We start from the raw sequence: 26,482 nt of genomic DNA on the forward strand, positions 1-26,482 counted from the left end.
TCCGCCGGCAAGCGCTCCCGCATCCCACAGCTCCCACAGTGCTGCTGCTGCGGAGAGCAGTGAGAGCGGGAGGCCAGCAGCAATAAAAGGCAGCAGGGCCCCCTCCGTGCCTCACCGCCCACAGGCAGAGTCCCAGGAGCCAGGCACAGCTCTGGGGTCCCATTGGAGAGGGCTCTCCCAGCTGGCTCCCACCGAAGGCTGGATTTGCCGTTCCTCTGCCCCATCTCCCACACGCGCAGGTGAACGGATTTGGCACCCACTGCACTCTCAGGTAAGAGGGGTTTGCTGGGACCTGGGCAATGAAAGCCAGTGTGGGGCTTTGTGGTTTTTTAGGAAACTGTGTCTGGAAGAGGACTTTGCTCGGAATATTTCAGAAAATAAAAAGCAATTGTTCCCTCTAGCAGTCCTTAGGAAGAGCCCTTGCTCCGGAGGGGTTTGCTGGCCCATGTACACCTCCCGTGTCCCAGCAGGGATGCCCTGGCAGTCAGAAGCCATCAAGTGGGAACTGGGATCCTAGGGAAGCCCCACCAATTCTGCCTGCTGTGTCCACCAGCACAGAGTGGGGCACCTGCACCTGGGAGAGAGAAGAGCTCAATTTGAAAAATCTGAGCACCATAGTGTCCATCCACTGTGGATGGACATGGCTCTTGTTTGGACTCACACATGGTGGGGCCAGCCTGAAGTTGTCTTTTGGCTTTGCTGTAGGTCAGGCAGGCACTAGTCAGTGCTCACCCTCTTTTGACTTCTATTACTTAAAGATTTAGGATGAGAATAATGACCAGAAAAATAGTTCAAAGATAAAACTAGCTGAAATAACAAAGGAAACAGTCTGGAGGGTCTGTGCTACACACACTTATCACTACTGCTTGTAAGGGACAAGGAACTGAGTGCAACAGGCAGCAGAAATGTGAGACACAGCATGTGTTCTGGGTGGGCAAACCTGGCAGTGAGGGCACTCAGTGAGGAGTGTCAGACAGCCTGGAACAGGCACAGGGGTGCTGTGGCTCTGGTGAGGCTCAGCTGCAAGCTGCCACCCCAAAAAGCAGCTGTATGGTAAGGCTCCAGCCTCCTGCCAGGGGTTCAGAGACTTGTCCCCAGTGCTTGCTGGCCCTTCTAACCCAAGGGCAGGTCCCTTTCCACTGGGAAAACAAAACCTAGGGAAGGACTGATGGGAGGAGGTCCAGAAGTTGGCTTTGTTCTTTAACTTTTATCCTGGCTTAGTTTTATGTTTTTCGTATGACTTTCCCAACTCATTATCAAACTGGGAGCAGGTACAGTGGGGCAGGACACCTTCCTGCCCTCGTATGCCACCAATCTTTGTGCTGTGCCAATTTCAGTTTCCTGTGAGTTTCAGTGACAATTTCCCTGTTTCAGATGTGAAACAAAACCATTTTGCAGCTGCCTGAATTGCACTTTAGCACCCTTATGCATTGGCACAAAAGAAAATAATTCATCCTTAACACCCACAGAAGCTTCTGCAGAATCACCAAAGGTGTGGGAGAAAGGGGCAACACCTCTTTATCTGGCAAATAGAATGAATTCTCTGAGGGATTTGTCAGTCCTGGAGAAGTCCGAGCCATCATCTGAGGAAGGACTGAAACCATTACCTGGTAGTTATGTGTGCTGTGTTCTTGTGTGAACAGGCTTTGTGCACAGCCATCACGAAATTGCTTTCTTTATCTCACCTGTTGGAACAGCACACCCTGAGCTGGGTGTGATCACAGTCACTTCTGGGCTCTGTCACTAGATGGTGACATGCTTCCAGATACCAAGTCCTCCCTCAGTTTGTCTTTTTCTTTTAGTGTAAAAGAGCAGTAAATAAAGACAAAAATCATCCGTTTTACCCGCTGCCTATGGAAATACAGCACTCCCAGCCACAATAAATTCTGCTTAAGATAATTTGATATTTAACTGATTTTAATATGGTATTGGATTGATCAATGTTGTTTCTGTAAGAATTACTGCCATAAAAGTAATTTTAGTTATAAACATTTACATAATGACTAATATTTCCGATCTATGCACAATTTAGAACACCTTTGTCAGCAGTCATTGCCAGATGCAAAATGAACGCCTGTTTGTGCATCTTCTAGAAACAAACCTGCACTGAATTTTTAAAGTTAATATGTCATTTGGTTGGGAAAAGTACCAGTTTCCCTCCCTCTTTTCTGTTTCCCCTGAGCATGCAACAGTGCTTATTTTTTTCTTTGAAATGCTCATCAATAGTTTCAGCCCATAGGCACAGTATTTGCTCTGCTGAAGAAGGTTTGGTGGCTGGTATGAGACACGTGCACTCACCAGAGGTCAGGCACTCATATATAATTTCCATTCGAGTCCATCGTTCAGTAGTGAAGGAGATGTCCTCTGGGATATGAAGATGAGGGCTGCAAAAGGAGAGCTAAATTCCATGAGCCATCTGATGAGATCAGGCACACTAGAAACCTGGATGTATTCATTGGTGGCTGGCTGCTGCCTGCAAGGGTTACTGACCTGGTGGGAGTCTGTGAATGCCTCAGTCCCTGACTCTTGCTTGGTCATTCACCCACAGGTAAAACACACCTGCCTCTATTTCCTGCCAAGAAACAGAACCTGCAATGCCATTGTGCAAGGAGCGAACCCCATCCCATTCCCACAGCAGCAGAGGGTCCTGTCTGGGCTTGGGGACAGCCTCCTCTGCTCAGCCATGATTAGTGGGGCTTGGACAGACTTTGGAGAGGGGTATGGCCATGGACCAGCTGGTTGAACAAGTCTGTCTTTATCTGCAGTACATGCCTGGGACCCCTCTGGGCCAAGCTGGACACAGCATTGCACAAGAAAGCCCTAGGGTGGATCTCATAGCAACTTGAAACACGGTGAGGCTAAGCTTAAAATACTGCTCTCTGACCATTAAGAAATCTAGGGGCTATTTTGAGGTAGGTGCAGGAATGCAGCTTCCCTTATCCTGGCCTCCTCCACACACACCCTCCTGTGTCACACAGCTGCTGTTGGTGGCACACTTGTGGTGACCCTGGCCAGAAGCTGAGGCTTGGAGTGTGTGGTGTGTGTTTGTGTGTGTGTGTGTGTGTGTGTGTGTGTGTGTGTGTCTGTCTGTCTGTCTGTCTGTCTGTCTCTAGGTTGTGTGCGTGAGCTTTCCACACTCCCATTGATTTGGAATGCCACTAAACTGTCGGGTGCAGTCTGAGGCGAGAGCTTGGATGCCTGGCTGCTTGCTCATCCCTCACCCCACCTTGTAAAAATTCTTCTTTACAAGGAGCTACTTTCTAATCCAGCTACTTTTCTGTCAAAGGCATGTTGTTCTGGGCTCCCTGTGGTTTGCAGTTTTTATTCCATATTCTTCTTCAGAATCCTCCTTGACCTTAAAACCCTTTTCATCTTCTCTCCTCCTTCTTCTCTTTAATTCATTTTTGCTCACTAGTCAATTCTTGCTGGGGTTTGTGTACCAAGCCCCACCTGTTTGCCTGGGTTTTCTCATAAGAGTTAAATCCTTTGTTCTGCCTGAAACCCAATCAAGGTGAAGATAGATCCTTTCATAGCTTTCAGGAAGATGGCATTAATACTCCCTGTGACCCCAGGGCTCGAGCATCATCCCCAGCAGGCAAGCCTGGGGCTGCTGGAAGGCATAGCTGCCTCTGGGTTTGCCATGCTGCTGGCTGGGTCTGTGTGTTCTTGGGGTTTTTGAGGGTAGTGAAAGCCTGCCAGCATGTGTGAGAGTACTCTGAGCCAAGATACTTGGTAAGGTGAAGACACATCTCATAGCCATATTAATTTCTCTGTCCCCACAGGCACCCCAGAAGGCTCACCACCACCATGGCTGCTGGCCTGGAGAAAGCCTGCCACCGGTGCATATCTAAAATTGCCAGCAATGGTAAGGCACTTCTGGTAGCCATTGCCTCAGGTATTTAAGCAGCCCTGTTGCTAAGCCAAGTATGCAAAGGAATCACAATGGTACCAAGTCCCACCTGAATCTTCCACTGAAGTTTCCTTTCCTAGATACTGTTGGGAACTGATGGAATGTGCAATAGTAACTCTACCCTAACAGCAGCTGCCTGTTGCAGTATTTGAAGTATAGCAATCAGCACAAAATTTCAAAAAAGCATCACCATGTACCTAAATATGGGCAGCAACAGACAGCCTAAGAAAAATAATGTGCTTGCCTCCTCTCTGAAGTGTTACCTTACGCATAGTGCAGCAGAAGCATCCACAGGGAAAATCACCTCGTGAAGAGCAGCACAGCCAGCCTGGGAACAAACTCTCCTAGGAGTGATTCCCACCAAGCAAAACTGCTGCCAGCCTGTGTGATGGCACAGGGAGACAAGCCTGGGGATGGAATATCAGGGATATCCCCCTTTCACCCAGTGAGATCTGGGACAGGTTATTCTTCCCCCTGCTGGCCTGCTCCCTGGCACAAGGGCCACTGCAGGTGGGGGTACCCCCATAACCCGCCCCTTGCTGGGGGTTGGAGGCATCAGTTAGCTGGAGAGAGGTTCTTTTGCATGACAGCCTGGGCTTGCTCAGGTTTTAAAGCAACTGGTTCTCCCCACCAAGGGTGGAGGGCACAGAGGGCTGTAATGAGCTGACAGCTGGTGGAACAGGCTGGTTCTTGCTCTCAGCAGCAACGCAGCAGAAAGCTGACCTGGGCTGAGGCTGTGCAAGCTGCACAGAGGCACAGGAGAAACCCACTTCAGAGGTGGGGTTTTGTAAGATCAGGGAAGCAGTCTCCTCAGCAGGAGGTTAAAATCCATGGGTTTAAAGCAGCTTACTCCTGCTGACTGCATCTCCTTTTCCCTCTGAGTTGCAAGTGCCTTTTACTTTCACTTCTAGGCAGTAGCAATTTCTAATTCCACTCAAATGCAAGAAGCAGCAAACCCCTTGACCACTCATCATAACTGATACTTTACCCACACTAATTGCTGCATTTCCCAGTCTAGGGTGTTACCTTGGAGTCTTCTATATTCCTGATCTTTGCTTTGCCTGAAAGGCTCTCAAAGCTCAGAATGAACTTTTATTAATGATTAAACCCCTCAACTCCTTGCTGTCTTACAGCCTGGCAGAGAAAACCAGGCCAAAGGGACAGAAAGATCAACCTAGGTCTCCCTGCAGATACCTGGCACAGGTAGGGAAGAGGAGGATCTTTTCTGGCCCACTTTTTCATGCTCATCACTGCCCCAGGGGAAAGAAGGGCAGTGGAGTGATGGGAAACAAGGGATGCATGCACCCTCATTACACCCTGACAAGCATCTGGGAGTGGAATTGGGACCCAGCTGGTCCCTGTGGGATCCCTCACATCCTGCAGAAAGGACATGCAGAGAGGATCTGGACTCAGTGGTGAATATCACAATTTAAAAGGTCAAAAGTGGTATTTGCTCTGATTTTTGTTCCTAGTGTCTACAAGGAAAATGTTACCATTCCCTGTTATTAAATTACCACTGGAACTTCAATAATGAGGGAGAAAAGAATTAATCCTTTAGATTTTTTTTCTAACGATTGGGATTAGTTCTGATCTCACCTATGCACTTCTACACCAGAAGTACCCTCTTGGGTACCTGAAAAGTTACCCATGTGTGAGGAACTCAGAAATATCATTCTAGAAAAGTATCTTCAGGTTCTTATCATGCTTGAGTTCAAAATAAGCTCAGCTTTAGCTATGGATCAGCTAATGCTTTCAAAATTGATTTTATGTTCATTAAAATGCAGTGATGCTTAATTTCACTTTTCCTCATCATCCTGTATTTATTTTTCAAAGACCTTTTCAGCACAATCCACATTTGTACCTTTGGTCTGCTGGTATTGAAATAACTCCCAAGAGCTCCAAGAAGCCACCTGTGGAGCATCTTTTCATTCTTGGTGTAGCAATTTAAGTTCAGTCTTCAATTTACTGACCAAAATAAAAAAGCCTAATCCACTACCCTGGGTCTGCTGCAAAGCAAACTGAATGGCTCTATATGTAATGCCTAAATATTGTTATAAAATTACTTCTGCAAATTATTCACAAGGGGCCAAATCCAGAATTTAGACCATGGCATAACTATAGTTCAGTATCCAGAGGCATAATATAAAATCCAGGCTAGACACTCTGCAATATTGCTCAACCCCCAAGGCAGCTGCACCTAGGACATAAATTTTAGGTGATGTGATGCTGATATCTGGGTACCAAAGTTCTATATTGCAGTAATTCAACCCTGCCTAATCAAGGAGTGGTGGAACACAGCAAAGAGTTGGTGGCCCTGAGCTGGGATTTGGTGAGTTTCCTCACACTTCCCCTGCCTCAAATGGTGGGTTTTTTCCTTTTGGAGGAACTAGAGGCCTCCATGGGAATGGCTGTTTCTTACCCTGATTCCTCCAGCTTCTGAGTATCTAGTCTGGTCAAGAGATTCAGTCATGCCAGGGATGGGATTCCTGCCCTTCATCCCCAGAGATTATTCCATCAATATATCTCCTTGCTATGGCATTAGCCTCATAATGAGACAGTCTTTGGTTTTGCTCAAGGATATCTCATGTCTCTACTCTTTGGATCACTCACAGGTCTGGTTTTGAGTGCTCAAACCTTGCTGTTATTTTCTTATTTGGTGGTGGCCGGCCAAGCTGAACAGATTTAATTCCTTTCCTTCACGTTACTTCATTCAAGTCTTTTCTGCATATCCCATCTGAGGGAGTGACATTTTCCTGTGACTTGAAAGCACAGAATGACAGCCAGTAATCCCTGGTCTGTAAAACATACAGTCTTACTGGGGCTGGTTCCTCAGAAAGATCCATCGAGACTTTCTCTGCCACCACGACACCCCCTCAGGCTGCATTCTTTCTTTCCTCCAAGTGCCTATCAGCACTGCAGGGGATGCCTGCAGATGCCATGAAGGAATAGAACAAGGATGAAAATACCTGTTTCCCATGTGCACTCCAGCCTGTTACAGCACCCATGCTGCAGTGCAGCACTCTGTGACACTGCTTGCTGAGCTACTGCATTGCCATCTGCACCTGCCCCAGGGCATCAGCAGGCATGGGGCCCTGCCAACTGAATTTGACCCAAATTTCCTCACACCCAGACTGCTGGGAGTCAGGCCCCTTCAGAGCAGCATTCCCACAGGGTGTTGTCCAAAGGGCATGCTTTGGCATATTTTCACACAGAGTTTTGCTCTTCAGCTTGTGTATGCAGAAAAATCCCGGGATAACTGCAGACTTTGTTTGGAAGCTGGAGTATCTCATGTAAAAAAATAAAAATTTCTTTTTTATCCAGAACCTGACAGACTACAGAACAAATAGCACCTGGAAGTGATGGCAATGTAACCAACACCACATTTATTACTGTATTTATTATCAGAGAGCTTGTCACTCTACTGAGCAGCTTGCATTACAGCTGTATTAGAGGAGAGTAGGTAGATTGAGATTTATATTCATAAATAGCTCCTGAAAATTTTGTGAAGACTCTTACCTGAAAAGAAAGAATTTTTTCTCTCTCCTCAAAGTAAATAGGAACAGCGTGAGCTGATCTGTACCTTTCAAGTGCTTGGAAAACTCGTGGCAGCAAAATGAAGTCTGAGGAGCCCACGGGTGAATTGGTGTCACCTCCAGTACTGCCTCCAGATGCCAAGCAAATGCCAGAGGGCAAGAGGCTGTGTGTGCTGAGGCCAGACACAACAAGGGAGTGGCAGAGGACTGGTAGGAGAGCTGCAGTGCAGGGGCATGCCTGTGGAAGATGCAAAGGCTCAGGCATCAGACAGAAGAGAGACCATGACATACAGCCAAAATGTCAACAGCGATCTCAAGCGTGTTTACTTCTGTGAGGAAATCCTGGCAAGAGGAATTCAGCCAAACAGCAGATTTGTATCAGCTGAGTGTACTGCTGGGCAGGAGACACAAAACCTGCACCCACTGATCTAATTTTTGTGAGCACAGATTTCAAGGAACGTGCAAGATATTCAGCCACCAGTTCTCTTCTTCCTCTGGTGTGATCATAGCCACGAGTTCTTCCCTCCATCCATTTCCCAGCACGTTAGGATCCTGCAGCAGGACTTCACCAGGTGCTGCCCTGCCAGTACAGAGCAGTGAGGTCTCCTGCCCGATGCCCAGGCACCAGCCTCATGGAATACCAGACACCCTTTCGAGGCATGCCTGGAAACACTTCCCTAGTTGTGCTGTGTTTTTAGAGACTATCAGCCTTTTTTTGCTACTTATTCCAAGAATGAGTCCAGGGTGTCCAGGGTGAGGCGATATCGCCGACACACAAACACCACCAGCCCCACCTGCGGACCTGCCCGCATGTCCTCTCTGCGGAGCCGGGCTGCTCTGCGGCAAGCGCCATTCTCTGAAGCGATTTGTCTTGGGACCAGAACGGGGCAGCAGAGCCCAGACAAACCCGGGCAGAGAATGCGTGTATGCCGGCTGAGCAGCATTCCTGTGAAACCCCCACACATCCCGGGAAAATCAGCCTTCAGCGCTGCTAGCGACACTGAGGGTGGCTGCAGAGCCCTGCCAGTTGTGTAGGCAATTGTTGAAGAGTCTCACTTTGTTAAACATGGATCTGGAAGCCTTCCCAGACTATGCATCTGCCCCTCCAATTCGAGACCTAAGAGGCTGTAGCTGAATGGGGAGATAATGAGTAAATACATTCCCAGCGCCTGCTTTGGGAGCGGAATTAATGAACCATTATCTCTTTCTCTTGAGCTCTGAGTGGTCTCTACCTCCCACTTCTCCCCTCCAAAAGCGAGCTGCTGGGCAGATGTCAGACACCAGCAAGCACGGACACCTGTGTGCCAGATGTGCAGCCTCGTATGCACAAGAGCCCCCTGATCTTTTTCCAGAGCTTACTGCAGCATCCCTTCCCGGGGTCAGGCAAAACAGGCACTGCACAACTAACAAACAACACGATGCCATCTCCTCCTCCTCGTCCTCCTCCTTCTCCCGGGCTCCTGAGCACTTCCCTTGCAGCAGGGACAGGGACAGGAGGCAGCTGCGAAACCACAGGCAGAGGGGTGACGCTGCAGTGACAGCACTTGTGGCCACAGCAGGCAGTCGGTGCAATGCCTGCAGACTTGAGCAGCACCCCTTTGGGCACCAGATAGATGGGTTCCCCACCCTCTGGGCACTGTTTGCTCAGAAATGATGCTGGAAGCCCAACTCATTTACAATACCATCACTTCTTGATATGAAAGAATAGTCTAGATAACGGCAAGAGGAGCTAGCACAAAATGTGACATGTGGTGAAAAGGGAGGCTCTAGGCTGAGTTGTTCTAATGAGAGGCTGTCAGTGGTTGAAAGAGCTTAGTCAAGTGTAGGACACTATTGAAGCAGAGGAAGAATTTCTGTATTATGCAGCACTCGAGAGATAGGAGTCTGAGCAAAAATTAGAGAGAGAGAGAGAGGGAGACTGGCCGACAGGGAAAGGAGGAGGGGGCGGCACAAAGGAACAGAAGTGCTTTCTTCAGCTCAAAATACCCTCAGTCTCCCCCAGTTCATGGAGATAACAAACATGCTGCTTCTGAGAAAGATGTCTCTCAAGGGCTTAAATGTAAGATCCTGGTTCTCTGTGGAGAAAACACAAGCAGCATGTGGGGGATGGTGTGTTCCCATGAAAAGTGTTGCGAGTCAGAAAGCCTGGTGGATCTGCTCTGAATTTTGATGCTGTTCCTATGTCCTCTCTGTTTCTCCTTCTGGAAAACAGAGGCAGTGATGCTGCCCTTTTTCTCTAAGGCAGCCTGAGGGTGGTATTTTGGCAGTGCTGCAGAATTTTCCAGAGTGGCACTGTCTGCAGGGCACTGGCAGTGTCCCTGCTCCTGCACGGCCAGGGGGACACCGTGCACCTTGCAGAGGTTGCAGTTCTCTGGCATGGGGAACTGCAGGACACAGCTTACCCAGGGAAAGGGCTGGTCCCAAGCCAAATCCAAATACTTGCTCCAAGGTTTTTTTTGCAAGCCTCCAAGGAGACATCCTACTCCTTTTCTTATCCGTGCGCTTCTCAGCCCCTCTGCAATCTATGCCCACCTGCACTTTGGCACCCTTAAGGACCCACTTGCAGCCTGAGCCATTTCTGGGAGAGCTCTGAAGGGACACTTGCCACAGAATGTCCTCATTATATTTTACTCTCATTTGGCAGGGCAGCGTTTCACTTTAATGTTGCCAAGTGTTCATGATTAGGCACAGAGGTGACAGCTCTTGTGAGACAGGCTGCTCACACTGTTCTAGACACTGGTGTCCCTCACCCACCATGAAGGTAGGCACTCATCCTCTGCAGCACCTGGCTGTGCAGGGGAAACATCAGGGCTCAGATACACCAGCAACTCTCTAGGGAGTAGGTAAGCCCCTCAGGTCCACTCACCTGCAGGGAGAGTCAGTGTGCACCCCTAAGAGCATCCTTCCACACAGCTTAAGCTGATCTAGCCCAATGACAAATCCCACTCCTTGCAGCAGCGCTGCTGCCTTTGTGCTCATGAGCTAAGCTGGGTCAGGGAGTTAGACCAGCCAGAAACCATTCACATCTGTGATAAAGACAGTTTATTTAGCTATCAGTGAAAAGTAAGTGGAATGGCATTAAAGCTGCTATTTGCTTAGCAAACAGATACGGCTCATCAGTTGCCATGGATTAGCTGATGCAGAATTACTTGTTACTGCACAGTCGCCTGGCAGTGCCTCTGAAAAGGATGCAGGATAAGGCAGCAGTGGATGACTCCTTGCCCTTGGATTAAGACAAGCTGCAAGTAATAGCTTCAAAAGCAGTTTGTGTCTCTCACTGCATCCTGGAAGTGATAAAACTTGTGCTGGCCTCACCACCGCAAATACTGCACCACGCAGGTGATATTCCCACCCCATCAAGTGCACTGTATTTCTTCCTACACAATTGTCTGGATTTACAGAGGATCTGTAAAGAACTGGATGGAAATGCTGGCCTCTAAACTTGAACTAGCCCAAATAACACTGTCTTTCTTTTCTCCTTCACAGCATGCTTTATATTTGGGCTCCTCGCTTTCCTCGCCTTACCACTGTCCATGACTTTTATAGGTAAGTTGACAACTAAAGTAAATCAAAAATAGAAACTTCCTGGCACTCTGTGGCAGGTTAACATATCTGGTGGAAAAACAGGGTTTCCAACAGTTTAACCCCTGTCTTGGTACTTTAGCTTCAGACAGAATCTCAGCCCACACTCTGTATCAGGAATGAAGGAGTACTTGAATTCTGACCCTGTTTATCTTAAAAAACCCTCCAGTGTGTTTTACCTCAAAACCCAGCTTTGTCTGTGGGAGGAAGCTCAGAATCTGACATATGAGAAGATTTCATTACTCAGGATCCCTCTGTATTAACTACACTGCAAAAAATTGTAGAAGCATAGTGCTGGAAGGGGAAAAGAGATGCTGTAGGCTGCTATTTCTCCCTTTTTGAAAGTCAGACCTGGTTTTCGGCTCATCTGCCCTTGAAGGCTGGATTTGTGAGTAGCATTTCAAGATCAAATATTTAAGAAAGGAAAATCCTTTGAGCAGTAGAATTTTATACCTTTTTAAACTGCATAAGGCCCCTCTTTTCTTAAGCATCACCTTTCCCTTACCATTAACATAGATCTTTTTTCTGTAACACTTCATTGCTCCCTTTGGGCCTTTCACATCCTCCATATGGGTTGTGAACCCCACTTGAGAAACATCAGTGGAGACACCAATCCACCTCTGCTTTTAGGCAGGCCCATGTGCTCACAGCATCCCTGACAGATGTCTGACTTGCCCTTGCTCAAGGAAATTCCATGGCTTCTCAAGGAGGCTATTTCAACATTTTATTGCTCTCAAAGACAAAATATTTTTCCCATATCTAACCTAAATCTTCCCTATAGCAAATGAAACAGATTACAGCCTGTCCTGCCCACTGTGGTCACAAAAACATATTGGTCACTGTCCTACTCAAGAGATCCTTTGAACTGTTTGAAGGCTGCTATTATAACCCTGCTCCATCTTCTCTTTTGTTTTCCCAGAGGTCTTAAAAACCTAATTCTTTCATCCTGACCTCATGGGTCACTGCCTCTGTAGCTGGTTTTTGTTTTTTTTTTCCATTTTTGCCTCCCTCCTTTGACCTCTGTGCAAGTATTTTTCCTTATTAATAAAAGAATGATGTAACACAGGCCTCCAGCTGAGACCTGAGGAATGAGCAGTACAGAGTAATTAGCTCCTCTGTTTAACATGCAGGATTTCTGTAAACACACCTCAAAATGAAACATGGTCTCTCTGCACCAACCCATTTCCTCCCAAATTTAGTTTACGGTGCATTGTAAGCCCAGATGGTTTTTGGCAGTGCTGCTCCCTACCAGACATATCTCGTTTTTTTACCTTGAAGTTTCCTACCCAACACACAGTGGCTCTATCAGTTTTTGTCTTGTAGATTTTGAATGCCTTTTTCCAGTGTATCCAGATCACTTTGAATTCAAAGTCCTCAAGAGCCCTTGTCTTTGAGAAGCTGCTCACCTGGTGCCTCGCTCCTCATGAAGGATGGTCCAAAGGAACTCTAGATGCAGATGCTGAGGGCAAGCTGCATCCCACCTAGACTCAGACTGTGTGCACCCACAGCCAGGCTGAGTGCTGTGTGTTGTCCTTGCAGAAAAGGGAAATTCCCACACCCTCTCTTAGGTGTCTGCCTTGACATGAGGTGACTTTTAAGGCAGTTGGGACGCCTGGCCCATTGGCATGGATAGTTATCCAAATCCACATAATAAGTGTTCAGTTAAAGGTTGGTGCTCTTCCCTTAATCTGGGGCTTTCAAAGTACCACTCATGACTATGGTGGGAATCCAGTTAGGATTTCCTAATTAGGAACCAGGGAGTTCTAACGAGGGATTGGGGAGCAATCTGGAAGTAGCAAAATGGACTGAACTGCTGCATCTCAACACTTCTGCTCTTATATTTATCCATGACTTAAGATTGCTGTTTATCCCTTAAGAAGATTCTAGCTTTAGCTTTTCCCCAGGCTGAATATGCCTGAACTGTGAAATAGGGATGGGAAGGTATAATACAAAATGTGGTATGGTTTCCATGCATACTGACATCCTGCCTTCTGGAAATGAATCCAGGTCTGGAATCTGACCACTTACAAATAAGATTTCTCAGGAATATTTCACAGTATCTTTAAGATCAGTGAGAAGTGGAAAGTCTATAGTAAGATATTAGCCTGGAGCTCTGGATATCTCCTGCATCAGATACAGAGCCCTTTTTCCCCCCACAACTTACTGAAATTAAGAGATAATGTCACTATAATGTAGTGTAGTCAGAGGATATTGGTTTCCTGCAGCTCCATATCAGCAAGTTATTTTTAGGAAAATGCTGATATTTATTTTCCAAGCAAATTCCTATGATTTTCTGATAATATTCTGTTACCACAATCTCAGAAAAAAACTTGCTGATGTGCCTCCAGTCATTTTGGCTCTTGCTTCCTACAGAGGAAAACTGTGAGGTAAAATACTTGTTAAAACTCAGAGATGAATAACAGGCAGCCCTAGTAATAATTACACCCCAACATCATACACTCTTAAAATTCGATATTGCTGTAAATCACAGTATAATTCAAGATACATGAAAAGGACTCAGCATATTTTCCAAGCTGCAGACTTGTGACATCACTTAAGCCATAGATTGTTTAGCAGCTTTTTCACTTTTACTGGCAGAGATGATCCCTTTTTTCACTAAACACTCAAAAGATATAGAGATTTATTTAAATTTTTTTTAGTTTCCGGGACAGTGAAGGATTTCTCTCAATAACCCGTTCTTGTATGTTGTCCAGAGTACCTTTATATACAGGATACCCCAAGGCTAGCTAAATCACATTTGAAAGCTGATGACATGGGGTTTTTTTAATAAGCAGCCTAAATTGCCTCCTGTTCAAGTTTAACCCACTACTACTTCTCACACTCAACACCAAATAATTCCTCAAATCTCAAATGCTCCTGAGAATTGTCTGAAGCCTATTCTCTTACTCTGTGCCTTTACGTGGGAACCAGTTTTGTGCTTTAGCAGTAGTTGTTTACACAATCTTTCCTTGCATTCCAGTCCCTCAGCCAGTCCCCTGATTTGCTGACATGCTTTCTGATAAAATGGTGCCCAAAAGCAATTTCTTTGAGATAAATTCTCTGCAGCACCTAGATCCAAGTGTAAGGCCCACAGTCAGGGCTCGACTGGGGTCTGTGCTAAGTGATGACAGCTGCAGCCATCCACAAGGAACACCTGAAAATGGCCTGGCATGTTGAGGTCTCTTCCTCCCATTAGGAATAAAGTTGTGTAGTAGGTGCCAAAGAGTGGATCAGCCTTGCTATACAGCAGCCCTCCTTTCCTGTGGGTGTACTTGAGCCATTTCAGCTGAGAAGAGTAAAGCAGCTAAAAAGAGGCCAATGCTGTATTGCCTTTCCTTCTTCCTGACCCCTCATCTCATGGATAATCATGAGTCACAAGGACACTTGGTAGCAATCCTTTATGGGCCATGCCAGAGCACTGCCCCAAATGGTGCCCTTAGAGAAGCCATTGTCCTGTTTGCTCACAAGTGCTCTTTCCACTTGCTGGACCCTGTGTCCTGGATCTTACTGCAGTGTTGTTCTGTGGTAGCCAAGAGGTAAAATGTGCAAGTACCTCTGCTTTCCCAAGCCTCCCATCTCTTGTTTTTTCCCCTTTGGATGCTGTTCAGGCTGTGTCTGATCTTGCACAGGTCTTTGGTTCATTCATTTGGACTCCTCTGCTGGTCTGTGTTGTGGTCAGGCTCAATTGCTTTTCACTCTGAACCACAGATTGCTCTGGCTTGCAGGGAGCACTGCAGTAGAAGCAGACCTTTGATCTCTCATGGTCCATACATCCCATCTCTAGCAGTCAAAGGAGAACATATCTGTTGCTTATGGGAAAGAATCTGTTGCTTTCCAACAAATTTTGGTGCTCCCAGATAAACCACACGCTGTGTGAGAACTGATTGGCACATTTGCTGATTTCACTGTAACAAATACCAGTGCCCATCTGCCAACTGTAGGTCCACATTTCCTATTCACACCTTGGGGTGTATTTTTAAAGTTACTACTGTATCACCTGCTTTGACCTGCTCTTTTGCTGTCATATCTGTCTGCAGCATTCTCCCAAAACCGACAGAGTGCTGCTGTCTGTCACTCAAATCCTTCCCAAAACGGACTGATATCATGTTATATATATATATTTGAAAGGATTCCATAATAGATTTGTCTGGGAAAGAGAATCGGAGCAGCATGAGAAAAAAAAGAAAGGCATTTTTTCTCGACTTTTTTTCCCCCCTCAAATTGAAATTTCAGTTAACACATTGGAAATAGAAATTGCCTAGGTTCCTAAACTGAAATATATTCCCAGTGATCCCTTGCCAGCTGCTTTTGTGGCAGGCTATTAGATGGCCAAGAACTTTGGAAACCTTGGTAGCAGCTTTCTGATGAATTTGATGTAATTTGTGACAATTTCCCTGCTGCCCAGCCCTGTAAAGCTGGGAGTCTGAGCATGTCTCAGTGTTACATAGGGGCAAAATGGACAAAAAATCACAGCTTTGTATAAGAATGAAAGGGGAGAGGGTCCAAATCCATCTAAGTGCAGCCTTTTTCATTTATACAAAGGTTGGTAATAAATGCTTAGTATAGAAGAGTCCACAGCCCTTACACACAGGGGATCACAAAACTGCAGACCACAAAACACTGTCCCATGTCCTGTGACTAAAGTCAGACCTGTAGCAAGCAACCGCAATCCACAGCACCTGTGTTATGCCATGCAAAGAGTGCAGGAGAGGTTCAGGACATGAGCAGTGTTATGGACCAGCACTAGCCGTGGATTTGGTGGGCAAATTGACAAGCTAAAGAGGATTACAGCTATATAAAAGGAAAACCAAAACAAAACAAAAAAAACCTCCAAAACAACCAAAAAAACTCTACCAAACCAAAACCCACTGGTACTTCTTTCTTAATTCCTCCTATTCAGTGTAGTTCTGAAAATGGAGGCAAGATGTTTCACCTGAGAAATGTTTAGCACTAAGACTTGCACATTCCTTTCAGTATCCTGCAACTAGGCAACCCCAATTATTCAAAGAAAAGTCAGAATATCTCCTTGCAAACTATTTATATAGCAAGAAGAAAACAGAAAATCCTTTCTACCCTATGCAACTGATCTGTCAAAGCCCTGAAACATGGGATCAATACCAATAAAATTACAGTGTAATGAACTGTTTAAAATTTCTGAAGATGCTATTGGGTAAGAGACTTGGGTAGGGGATTCATCCCAGCTAACTTACAGGTATCTACAGCTGGCTGTCTGGATTCCTTGTATAGCCATGGAGAGACAGAAGCCCTTTCAGGAACCAACTCACCCGACCCATTTCAAATGCCTATCTTAGGAAAAATGAATTGAATTTTACAAGTGCCTATTTCTCCCTATTGACTTCAGAGTGTAGAAAACTAGTTCATGTATGGATGCCTGCATTGCAGACATCTATATTTGGACAGATGAGTTTCACAGCCACAGACCTGTATCACAGGATTCAGTCTCTACTGCCAGCAACATCCTCACACAGCCATACACACTCTTCTCTACAACTTACCCAACTTTCTCTTTCTTGCAGTAGATTTGAAGGTTGCCAGGGTCCTCAGCTCCATAACAACCAATTCTTTTATCCTCCAGCAACCCAAACAGCTTGGAAACTTGAGCTTCCACAGCTCCCTATCAGCTGCCTGGAAAGCTAAAACAGTTCCAGGTGCACCCACGGGTATTGGCTCCTAAGCTTCCAGGAATCTCACTCAGGAACATGCCATACTTATAGGAACTAATGAGCAGGAAAGTCCTGGGGGAAGTTTATCAGAATTCCTTCTTTTTGTAGTTTTGATTTTCAGTGAATTTTCTACCACTGATTTCCTGTCCAGCTCAGTCAATGGTTCATTTAACAAAGAGCTGTGGCTGAAGCTAATGACCTCTATATGTGGCTACATTAGTATTGCCAGAAAATAGTAATGTTGGATTTGCCTTTGCTATCTCTCTTTCTTCTCCTGCCTTTTGCTTGTTCATGGCCCTCACTCCTCTAGTGGGAGGCGCAGCCCCCTTCTAATTCTGCCCCCATTTCAACAGACACAGGATACAAGTCTTGGGTGTAAGCAAGTCATTTCACTTACAGCATCTATAATTCTCGCTGTACAGCTTGTTGCAATATCTGGTCACTTGAGATAACAAACATCCATTTTTGCCATTCAGGAATGAAGTTTTTGGAAGACTGCCCAGTCCAGCCACTGATTCCCTTGTATCTGTTGGTGGGTGGTGTGATTGGCAGCTTAAAGGTAATGTGCCTTCTGTGTGTGAAAAATATTTTGTGTGACTCGACTTTGACTTGCAAGTTAAGACATGATGATAGCTCCACACAGCCACGTGCACCCAGTGCTGGAGAGCTACAAGATCAGGCTGTGCTTGTTCCAGCACCAAAAGCACCTGTCAGTCAAGTGAGCTGCTAATGAGCTCAGCATTGTCCCACACATTGTGGTGTGACTTTCTCCTGCACCACAGCATCTGTGCTACATCACTGCTGAGGGAAATGACTTTTTAACATGGATGCCTGTGGTAAATGGGGTCCTTTTCCCACAAGCAATCCTCCAAGCATGTCAAATCTTTCTCCGTTACTTTCATACAGACAGGACAAAAAGCTAAGTTACTCTCCTTGCTTTAGGAGTACAAAACCACTTGTGTTTGTACATAGTCTTCCACAAGTTCAATTTACTCCCACTCTGACCTGGCCAGAAGTAAATGACTGCAGCAGAATCACTTCCTTCCAAAATAAATATATCCTTGCAACACAGCAGGGCTTAATAATCTAGATGCACCATTTTCTAACCACAGCTATCTGTCTTCTAGTGGACTGTGCTCACTTATATCTTTGCTGAGCCCCAGTCTGGCAGTTTGACAAGGAGAGGCACCCTCATACCTGTGATAAACCCTGGTCACTATAAAGCTATATAACTCTGCATTGACTCTAAAGGATCGTCCCTGTTCTGACAGTCCCTTTGCAGACAGTGTTAACTGTCTTTTAGGGAGCATGGAGAGCCTTACCACAACAATTCTAGCCATTTTCTTTGCCAGGACTGAAAAAAAGAGGAAAGAATCCTACTCTGCAGGTCTCTGCATTCACTGCACTCTTTCAAAGTGGTAACCCAACAAAACCACAGTACATCACTGGGATATGAATCGTGCCCTCCAAGGACCTTTGGTCAGTAAATAAGAAAATGGAAAGAAAAAAGAAAGTGCTTAATCTTGTTACAAGGAATTTGCTGCGTTGTGAGTTCTACTGGCAAATGCTTAGTCATTCGATCACACCAGTGGACTTATCTGTATAATCAAAGGTTCATTTAATAATAGTTTAGAAAATATTAGAGCAGAACTGAAAGGCAATTTTGAGGCTAGTGGACTGAAGCTTTCATAAAAAATGTTGACTCGTTCTTAGCCATTTCCGTTAAAAGTCAGTTTTTCTCACTATAACTAAGGTGGCAAACGGATCAGTTAACATTGATGCTGACATCAAATAATGCTTTGAATTTTACTTCAGTTGACAGCAGGGCTGCTTACTTTGCAGTTTGGCAATGCATTTGGTCAGAACTTGATTAGCTTCACTCACGTGTTATCTCAGCACTTGGTCTGCAGCCAAATTCAAGTCTCTCGCCTGTCTGAACTGTGCCCTCTGTTCTGTTCACTGGACTGCACTGACTTCATCCAGCAGTGCCCCCGCTTGAGCTCTGAAAGTTAAAAGGTCACAGAATGGGTGCAGGATGAAGTCTGAAAGGATGCTGTCCCATGATGGACATCATCTAATAGCAAGTCATTCTAGCCTAGATCTGTGCAGTCCATAGGCTTCTCATCTATTTCTTTACCACCTCCAGTCTTTTAAAAAGCAATGGTAACTGTTCACCAAGGCAACTGAACCATCCTAGAGCACCCAGAGAGGCCTGTTTTATTCATGCCATGCTGCTCCATACATGTATGTTCAGCAGCTAGTAACAATGTGAGCGACTGCCAGCAATTTCTTCAATCACGCTTGGCAAGGCAATATCCATAAGAATTAAATACACTTTCTGTGAACTACTTAAATGCAGTTGAGATTCATAAATCTACCTGGGAGGTCTCTCTGACTGCCTCAAACCCAGTACTCATCTGCCATTTAACCCCATTCTCACTGCTGAGCTTGAGAGAACCTGAGTGCTGAGCTGAAAGCTAAAAGGACTGAAGCACAGCCACAGGCACCCTCACGCAGAAACCTCAGAGCTACTGGCCAGGCAGGTTTATCCCTCCAGTGCCTCAGGAGTCTGTGTAAAACAAATGTTCATATGAGAAGATGATAGTCTGCACAAGCCTGTTGCTTTGAGTGCTCAGCTGGATGTGAGACATCAGTGGAAACACCATTTTTTTGCCTATGTTGGTGCTCGGACTTTAAACTGTGTTTCTCAAAAACTGGTAACAACATCTGGGCTGGAATACCAGTTGGTTTTGTAAACAGATATTAATTAATTTATATATAACCAAACAGTTTTCCAGAGAAGAGTAAGAATAAGAGAAAACTCTGTATTTCTGGATTCTCTTGCTAAGCTTTTCCTATTGAAAATGGGGCACATGGAATAAAATCTGAGCCTGGAAAAATATACACCCGAACAGGTTTTCCTTGGCCAGTGTTCTGGAGAAAGAAGACTGTAAAATGAGGGATGCTCTTCTCTTTCATTTCAAGCAGAAAAATGAGCACAGATTATAACTCTGTGAAAGAGAACATGACAGAGAATCCCACTGAATCTACCTGTGTTCTTTGTATTGCCAAGACTAAATGAGAAATTTAGGCATCACTGATGAGTCCTACTGCATTTCCCTGTATACCAACCCTTCCTAACCACCTGGCATCATGGCATTCCACATATTTCTCTGCTAGTTTTAACTGAAGGCAGGAATGGAGCAGTCTGGGAAAATGGCACTTAATTGAAGAAAATTTGACAACAGTACATTGCAAGCATCTAAAGTAATTTCTTTGAGGTTTAAGTCATAGTCTATATGCTTTATAATTTGCTATAAACTGATCCAACTTTATAACCATGGAAAAATAGAGTTAGAAGAGAAAAATCTACCCACTACAAGATAGGAACTACACTACTTAAGTCATTTAGCAGTTACTGTAATCTGTTCTTAAAAGTCTCCAGCGTGGGAGCTGCTGCCATCTCCCTACACAATCTGTTCTCATGCCTTTCCATCAGCAATTTTTTTCCAGTGTATGACCCCCACTGGTGAATAACCTACAAGGAAAAAATGCATTATTTTCCAGCAGTACCTGCCTCATTTGTGGCTCCTTAACTTTCTGTTTTCCCACATCCAATTTTATTTGACCCAAAGACAGGCAGTGGCCAGGAGGTGTTCAGACCCTCTGCAGCCACTTTACTTATTCCCTTTTCTCCCCCCATGCCTCCAGGTGACTCTCCTGCTGTACGACTCAACCAGGATGAGGCAGCTGCTTTCCAAGTCTGTTGTGATTGATGATGATGATGATGACGAGTATCCCTGGAGGCAGAATGCTCACAAGTACTACGTCCATCTAACCCTCAGCCTTTTCCTCTTTCTCTGGTTCATTCTTGGGAACTACTGGGTTTTTTCTGTGTATCTGCCAAATTTCATCCCGCCTTTTCATCAGCCTCAGGATTACTGTGACAAAACCCTGTACATTTTTGCTGTTGGTGTTCTCATTATTAGCCATACTGTTCTGTTTCTCCTTATCTTCTGTAGCTGCTGCATATACTGTTTTTCCAGGCAAAGATTCTCTTCTGAGGAAGACTAAATGCTACATAAATAAATCTCCATGTTTGGGAAAGTGTGTACAACAAAGAACAGGCAATAATTCACCCTTGTGTACATCTTTGTTGTATGATATATATGTGTGATAGCAGTCAGCTTCAAGGGGAAATCAAAAAATACAGTGCCATCTGGAAATAGCTATGCTGGAATACAGCATAGTCTATGCAAAAATGTTGCTGCAGGTGCTAGGGTGTACTCCTGCTAACTTTTACATCCCATTTTTTAACTCTGGATGTTTTACCAGGAGGGAGCTCTTGCAGATGGCAAACTCCTCTAAAACCAGATCCCCCTTATGCTGTATATAGCACAGGACATTTTTGCCTATAAAAGTAGCCATGTTGTTCTCTTCACTGGGATCTGAACATCTCCACACAGTCTTGCTGAGGTTTGCTATTGTCCCTGAGTTATAGATGAGGGAGCTGAGACAAAGGGTTGCACTCAGGCCACTTTGCAGAGCACATGGACTCTGCGGACTCTGGCAGTAACTGAGATGCTCACTAGAGAGCTATTCAGGCCCCTGTCAGACTGGCCAGTAAGCAGCTGTGATAGCAATAGGAGCTTGTATAAAATGCAGCCTGAATATGGCCCTCAGGTCTCTTCTGAAGTTGGACTAGGAAGCATCTATATCTAACTTTGGGGCTAAAGCAGACAGTATGAATACATCCATATATGTCCAATACGTCCAAAGTGAGCCAAGGCTGCTTTGCAAGTCTTCGGCAGAACAAAGAACTGAGCTACTGAGTGTCAGACTGGTGCTTCAACAGGGCTCAGCATTCCCCAGTCAGGGGATACACTTTCTATAGCAGTAATTTGTCAATACCACACTAACACAAAGATTACTGTCGAACCATTGTGATCAAGTTAATAGAAAAACTGATGATGTTACCTTGGTATTTTGAATATAGACCACAACAATAAGACTTGGGTGGGGATGTGAGAATTTCAGGCAGATGTGTTCTCTACAGCAGTTCTCTGGTTGTGGTGTGAATGTACATTTGATTTATTCTTCTTGGTGCTGTACATATGGAAATCTGTACTTAATGGACAGATGCAATGCAAGCAGTTTTTCAGTCAGCAGCAGCAGCAGCAGCTTTAAAAGCACCAGCATGCAGAGAGACAATTTTTTTTTTGTGACATGTAATGGAACAACCCCAGAAGTGGTCCTGGTAGATTGTTTTTTCATGTGTTGATGAATGCAGTGTAAAAGTGCTCTTTCTGCTTTTGCTCTTATGCACTTATGTCAATGTGGTCAAAATGGAGGGACTCCCCTCTGGATGAGCTTGAGGGTGGCCCAAGGCACAGGAAAAGATGTGTGTTTTGTGTATTTTGGCTGTTAAAACCCACACAGCTGAAACTTGCGTTTTAGAGAAATCCAAAAGGGTTATAAAATGCCTGTGAAAAGGTGAGGTATGTAAAAGAGCTCAACAATATGCCACAGCTGAACAGGATCTGCTCAACCATCCTTCCTGGGACTGAGCCTGAAAGCAGTGTAACATCTGTGAGAACCACCTGTCTTCAAACAAGAACATTTATCTCACCAGCTATTGTATAGATAAGCCTGCATTTGGTTTACAAGGATTTTAATTCAGGTCCCAGATTTATGAACTGTTTATTTCCAGAGAACTAATCTTAGAAAGAAGGTAGGACAAAGATGAAATAATCTGACATGAGGGCAGTGTCAGTGTAGCATTCCCCTGCTCTGCAGCATCCATTCAGGACAGGTCACAGCCAGGCTGCCCCATTGAGAAACCATGGAATAGGTATTACTATTACTGCTGGCTTAGGCCATGCACAGTTTTATGTAGGGAAATGGGACCAGTGGAAATCTTTCCTTTTATTTGTGGGCCTCAGATTGGATCTGGGAAAAATCACTGGCTCTGTTTCTCAAGGAGTTGCTCTACCACACTCTCCACTGCCCCTCACTTTTCTGAAACATAACTGCTGCCAATGGTGAAAATGCTAGAATTCCTCTTTCCCACCACAACATTACAATGGCTCACCACCTGGGCTTCAGGATTTCAGGGTTCAGTTCTGAACTGATCTATGGGATTTTACCTTCAGTGGAGAGCATCTTTCATTTGTTAAGAACCCAAAATGTTTAAGAAATTGCCTATCAGAAGGCATAACTCCATCCATCACTCAAATGCAACAGAGCAGCTGTTTATCATTACACAGGAACTTCACCCAGAAGCCTGGAACAGGCATAAAACCAGAAAATTATACTCAGTTGTCGGTGCAAAAGAAATTTAACAAAAAAGTAGCTCCACCCACAGGGCCCCTGTACAAACTTCCCAGTTGGAAAATACTGCTAGAATCACTCTTAATCACCAGGAATTAAGGGCTAATACTCCTGAACTAAGTCTGAATTGATTGTTGTGACCTCACAGCAAGTGATGATGTTCTCCTATTGGAGCAAATAAGAGGAGATTTTAGTTTGGCCCAGACGAGAAGAGCTGTAAGGTGACATTGCCTTGTGTTTGCTGTGTGCTTTTGTGAGCATGGGTACAGCAGCTCAGCAGATGTGCAATGATTTGCCAAACTTCAGCCACACAACAGTAAAGCTGAGGCCTATGCTTCATTCATGGAGGCTAAGACTGACTGATTCTCCACAGTCTGACATGGAGGATTAATTCTTCATATATGAGAACCCAGGGTATTCACTGACATCTTGGGAAAGTGCTGCTAAGTCACTGTGCTAGTGCTCAACACCTGGTTGGTACAAACACAAATTTATAGAGGTTGTATTAATGAGGCAAAAGACATTTTTGAAATACTTTGAAGTTATACAAAATGAACAAAACCAAAACACTTTGCTACAACCAAGACAGAAAAATTCTGCACTGATAGTATTTACTGATAGTATTGCACTGATAGTATTTGATGTACCTTGTGTAGATCAATATGCTATGGCACATATGAGTGAGAACATCAACACCTCCAAAACAGTTGGAGCCATCAATTCTGTGCCCAAAGGGATCTAAGCATGCCTTCTGCACTTTCAGCAGACTGGAATCTTGCAGGACTGGAGCAGGGATACCTGGTTTGGACATGTGATTAGATACACCTGAGTCACAGTGACTCTTCTGACCCACCAGCTGCATAGTTTCTCTCAAGTTGCCCCAGTAGCACTCAAATCTACATGAAAACAGTTTAATTGAAAACGCTTTATCTCACTTAGGGGCAAGCTATGAATGTGTGCATGGTCCACAGCACCTTAACTTGCAGCAGCATTTTGAATTGCCACAAACTGATGGTGTCCCAGACAATTGCTCAGGCCCTACAGAAGTAGGTGTGGCACCTCAGCAAACAGCTGTGGGGGAATTAAGTCATTACAGCCCAAAGGTCAAGCAGCTGAAAATACAGTCTACACCTTAAAATGTTTAATTTGAATTTTGCCACTAGACTAAAATTACAAATTGAGAATGTTAATTTTCTTCCCACAGTTATATAAATGTCTACTGAAAAACTGAACAAAATACACCCTTAAGCTAATTATTATGCACTCAATGTTGACTACAATGCAGGAAACCAGCTCTCTTTCAGTTATATCAGCTCCCCTTCTTGAGAAGGAAAGCTCTATTTCCAGTATTTAAAGGAAAAAAAATATACATTACTCCAATGGCTAGGATAGCCAGCTCACTGCTAGTTGTGAGTACTACAGAAATCTAGTAGTATGAAGACCCAAAGCCAATTCTGTCTGCACACACTGACTCTATACACACACATACAAGTGCACTGTCAGGAGCCATGAAATAAGTTACACTTATTACAGTTTATTGCCCACAGTGTATTTGTCCTCCCACTACTCCACCTTCTTTAGCAATAGGCGTAAGATTCCAAAGCTCTAGAGAGTAGCTTTCCACAGCTATTTTAGAAGCAGCAGACAGACAAGCAATCCTTCACTCCAAATGTTGAACACAGACAGCTCCTACCTGCTGGCCCAAAGAAGAGAGAAAAGAAGAGCATCAGACATACCACAGACCTCATCTTCCCAGGACTGGAAACCAGAATGCTGTGCTGTCAGAGAAGATGATCTCTCTCACAGAGCACTTGCTCTGAGTTTTATGAGGTCCCAAGACATCAGACTTAAAACTACAAGGTAACTGTGCAGAAAAAAAAAAATAACCAAGAATAGCTTCTGCTTCTTTGTGCCAAGAGCTGTTTCAAATGTCCCAGATCCTGAAATAGGAACAGTTGGTGTAAAAGATCCTAAATGCTTTGACTTTACAGGCAAAGGGCTACAAAGATGAAACTGATGATAACTCATATATATTGTACAACATTTTAAACTAGACCAGTTTCTGTAAGCTTTCTTGAATCTTTTCTCAGATAATTAATATTCTCCAAATTCTAGTTGGTAGGGACTTTGCATCACAAAGAGGACACTTCTATTTCTACATGTAATGCAGAAATGATTGTTACATCGGGACTGCGATTTGAAACTGTTGCTTGGTGGCATAGGTTTCTTCAGGTTCCTGTTCGCTGCTGGAGTAGATGCAGATCCCTCAGGTATCAGCCATAGGAAGAAACAGAAAATGTTTTTAGAAAGTATAGTACTTGAGGGAAAATAAAAAAGGCTGGCAAGTGCCATCTGATATTGCATAGTACAAGGAAAGTGCTGAAAAGAGCAATGTCATATTGAAAGATTTCTGAACAAATTGTATGGAATTCTGAGAAATCATGTATATGTGTTTGTAACAATGAATTTCTACCAAATGTCTCATTTGAATAAAAATGAGTGTAAGTGCATAAGACTATGTGACTGCAGTCTAAAAATTAAGGTACTTTACATTTACCAGTCATGATAATTTTAATCAAGCCTGCTGCAATTTTGCTGAGATGAATAGTTATATCAGAGACTGATTTCGCCCACAGATTTGAATCTCAGCCATACTGGCTCTTCTGTATGATTAGTAATACTCCAGCCAAGGAAGAATCCATGATTCCCTTCCCCATGCTGCAGAACAGCAGCTCAAATGTGAGAGATGAAAATTCACAAATCACCATACAAGAAAGCTTTCTTTTTTCAAGGTCCCCTTGATGCCCAGATGAGTTAGGTACCCGCATGTGGAAGGAAGCCTACAAAAAAGATGGAGAAGGACTTTTTAGAGCATGTAGTGACAGGATAATGAGAAATGGCTTCAAGCTGAAAGAGAGTAGGTTTAGATTAGATTATAGGGAAAAATTCCTCACTCTAAGAGTAGTGAGGCACTGGAACAGGTTGCCCAGAGAAGTTGTGGGTGCCCCATCCCTGGAAGTGTTTAAAGACAAGTTGCATAGAGTACTGAATAATCTGGTCTTGTGAAATGTGTCCCTGCCCACACCAGGGGGGTTTGAACTACATAATCTTTAATGCCCCTTTCAATGATACCTCATGGATTTGATTGCCAGACCTTTTGAAAAATATTTAGCCTTTCAGTGTAATATGAAATGAGTACACAGGATGCAAACAGTGGAGAAAAAAGGCCACTATTCAGTCTTATTCACAAGCTGCTATAGACAACATGTTTTTATTATCACTGTTTACTTTTGTATTACTATTCTACTTCTGCTTCTGGATTTCACAACAGTAGTTCATAACAGACACTATTTATTTTCAGAATGTATCAGAAACAAAGAGTTGCTTCAGTATTTTTTGTGAACCTGTTTTTTTAAAAAAAAAAAATTGTGTCCAACTTGTCT

The 26,482-nt window shown here is 44.4% G+C and overlaps 1 protein-coding gene across 2 annotated transcripts; it reads left to right on the top strand.

The window, feature by feature from the left end:
- Positions 1-26,357, top strand: TMEM272 (transmembrane protein 272). 2 transcript variants are annotated; one of them, XM_063149254.1, is made up of 5 exons: positions 1-271; positions 3,783-3,865; positions 10,930-10,989; positions 17,186-17,268; positions 20,421-26,357. In XM_063149254.1, the coding sequence occupies exons 2-5, from the start codon at positions 3,808-3,810 to the stop codon at positions 20,781-20,783; spliced, it is 564 nt and encodes a 187-aa protein (XP_063005324.1). In that variant the 5' UTR covers positions 1-271; positions 3,783-3,807; the 3' UTR covers positions 20,784-26,357. The 2 variants fall into 2 exon arrangements, with proteins under 2 accessions (XP_063005324.1, XP_063005325.1); XM_063149255.1 differs by lacking the exons at positions 1-271; positions 17,186-17,268 and having other exon boundaries at positions 3,829-3,865.
- Positions 26,358-26,482: the final 125 nt, after the last annotated feature.

Source organism: Melospiza melodia, chromosome 2, assembly GCF_035770615.1.
Source record: "Melospiza melodia melodia isolate bMelMel2 chromosome 2, bMelMel2.pri, whole genome shotgun sequence".
Taxonomy (NCBI): domain Eukaryota; kingdom Metazoa; phylum Chordata; class Aves; order Passeriformes; family Passerellidae; genus Melospiza; species Melospiza melodia.

Bases quoted from the DNA above. Each gene is read 5' to 3' on its own strand.
- TMEM272 (XM_063149254.1), top strand. From the start codon at position 3,808: ATGGCTGCTGGCCTGGAGAAAGCCTGCCACCGGTGCATATCTAAAATT. The intron at 3,866-10,929 runs GTAAGGCACTTC...TCTCCTTCACAG, and splicing joins ATCTAAAATTGCCAGCAATG to CATGCTTTATATTTGGGCTC. The intron at 10,990-17,185 runs GTAAGTTGACAA...TTTGCCATTCAG, and splicing joins ACTGTCCATGACTTTTATAG to GAATGAAGTTTTTGGAAGAC.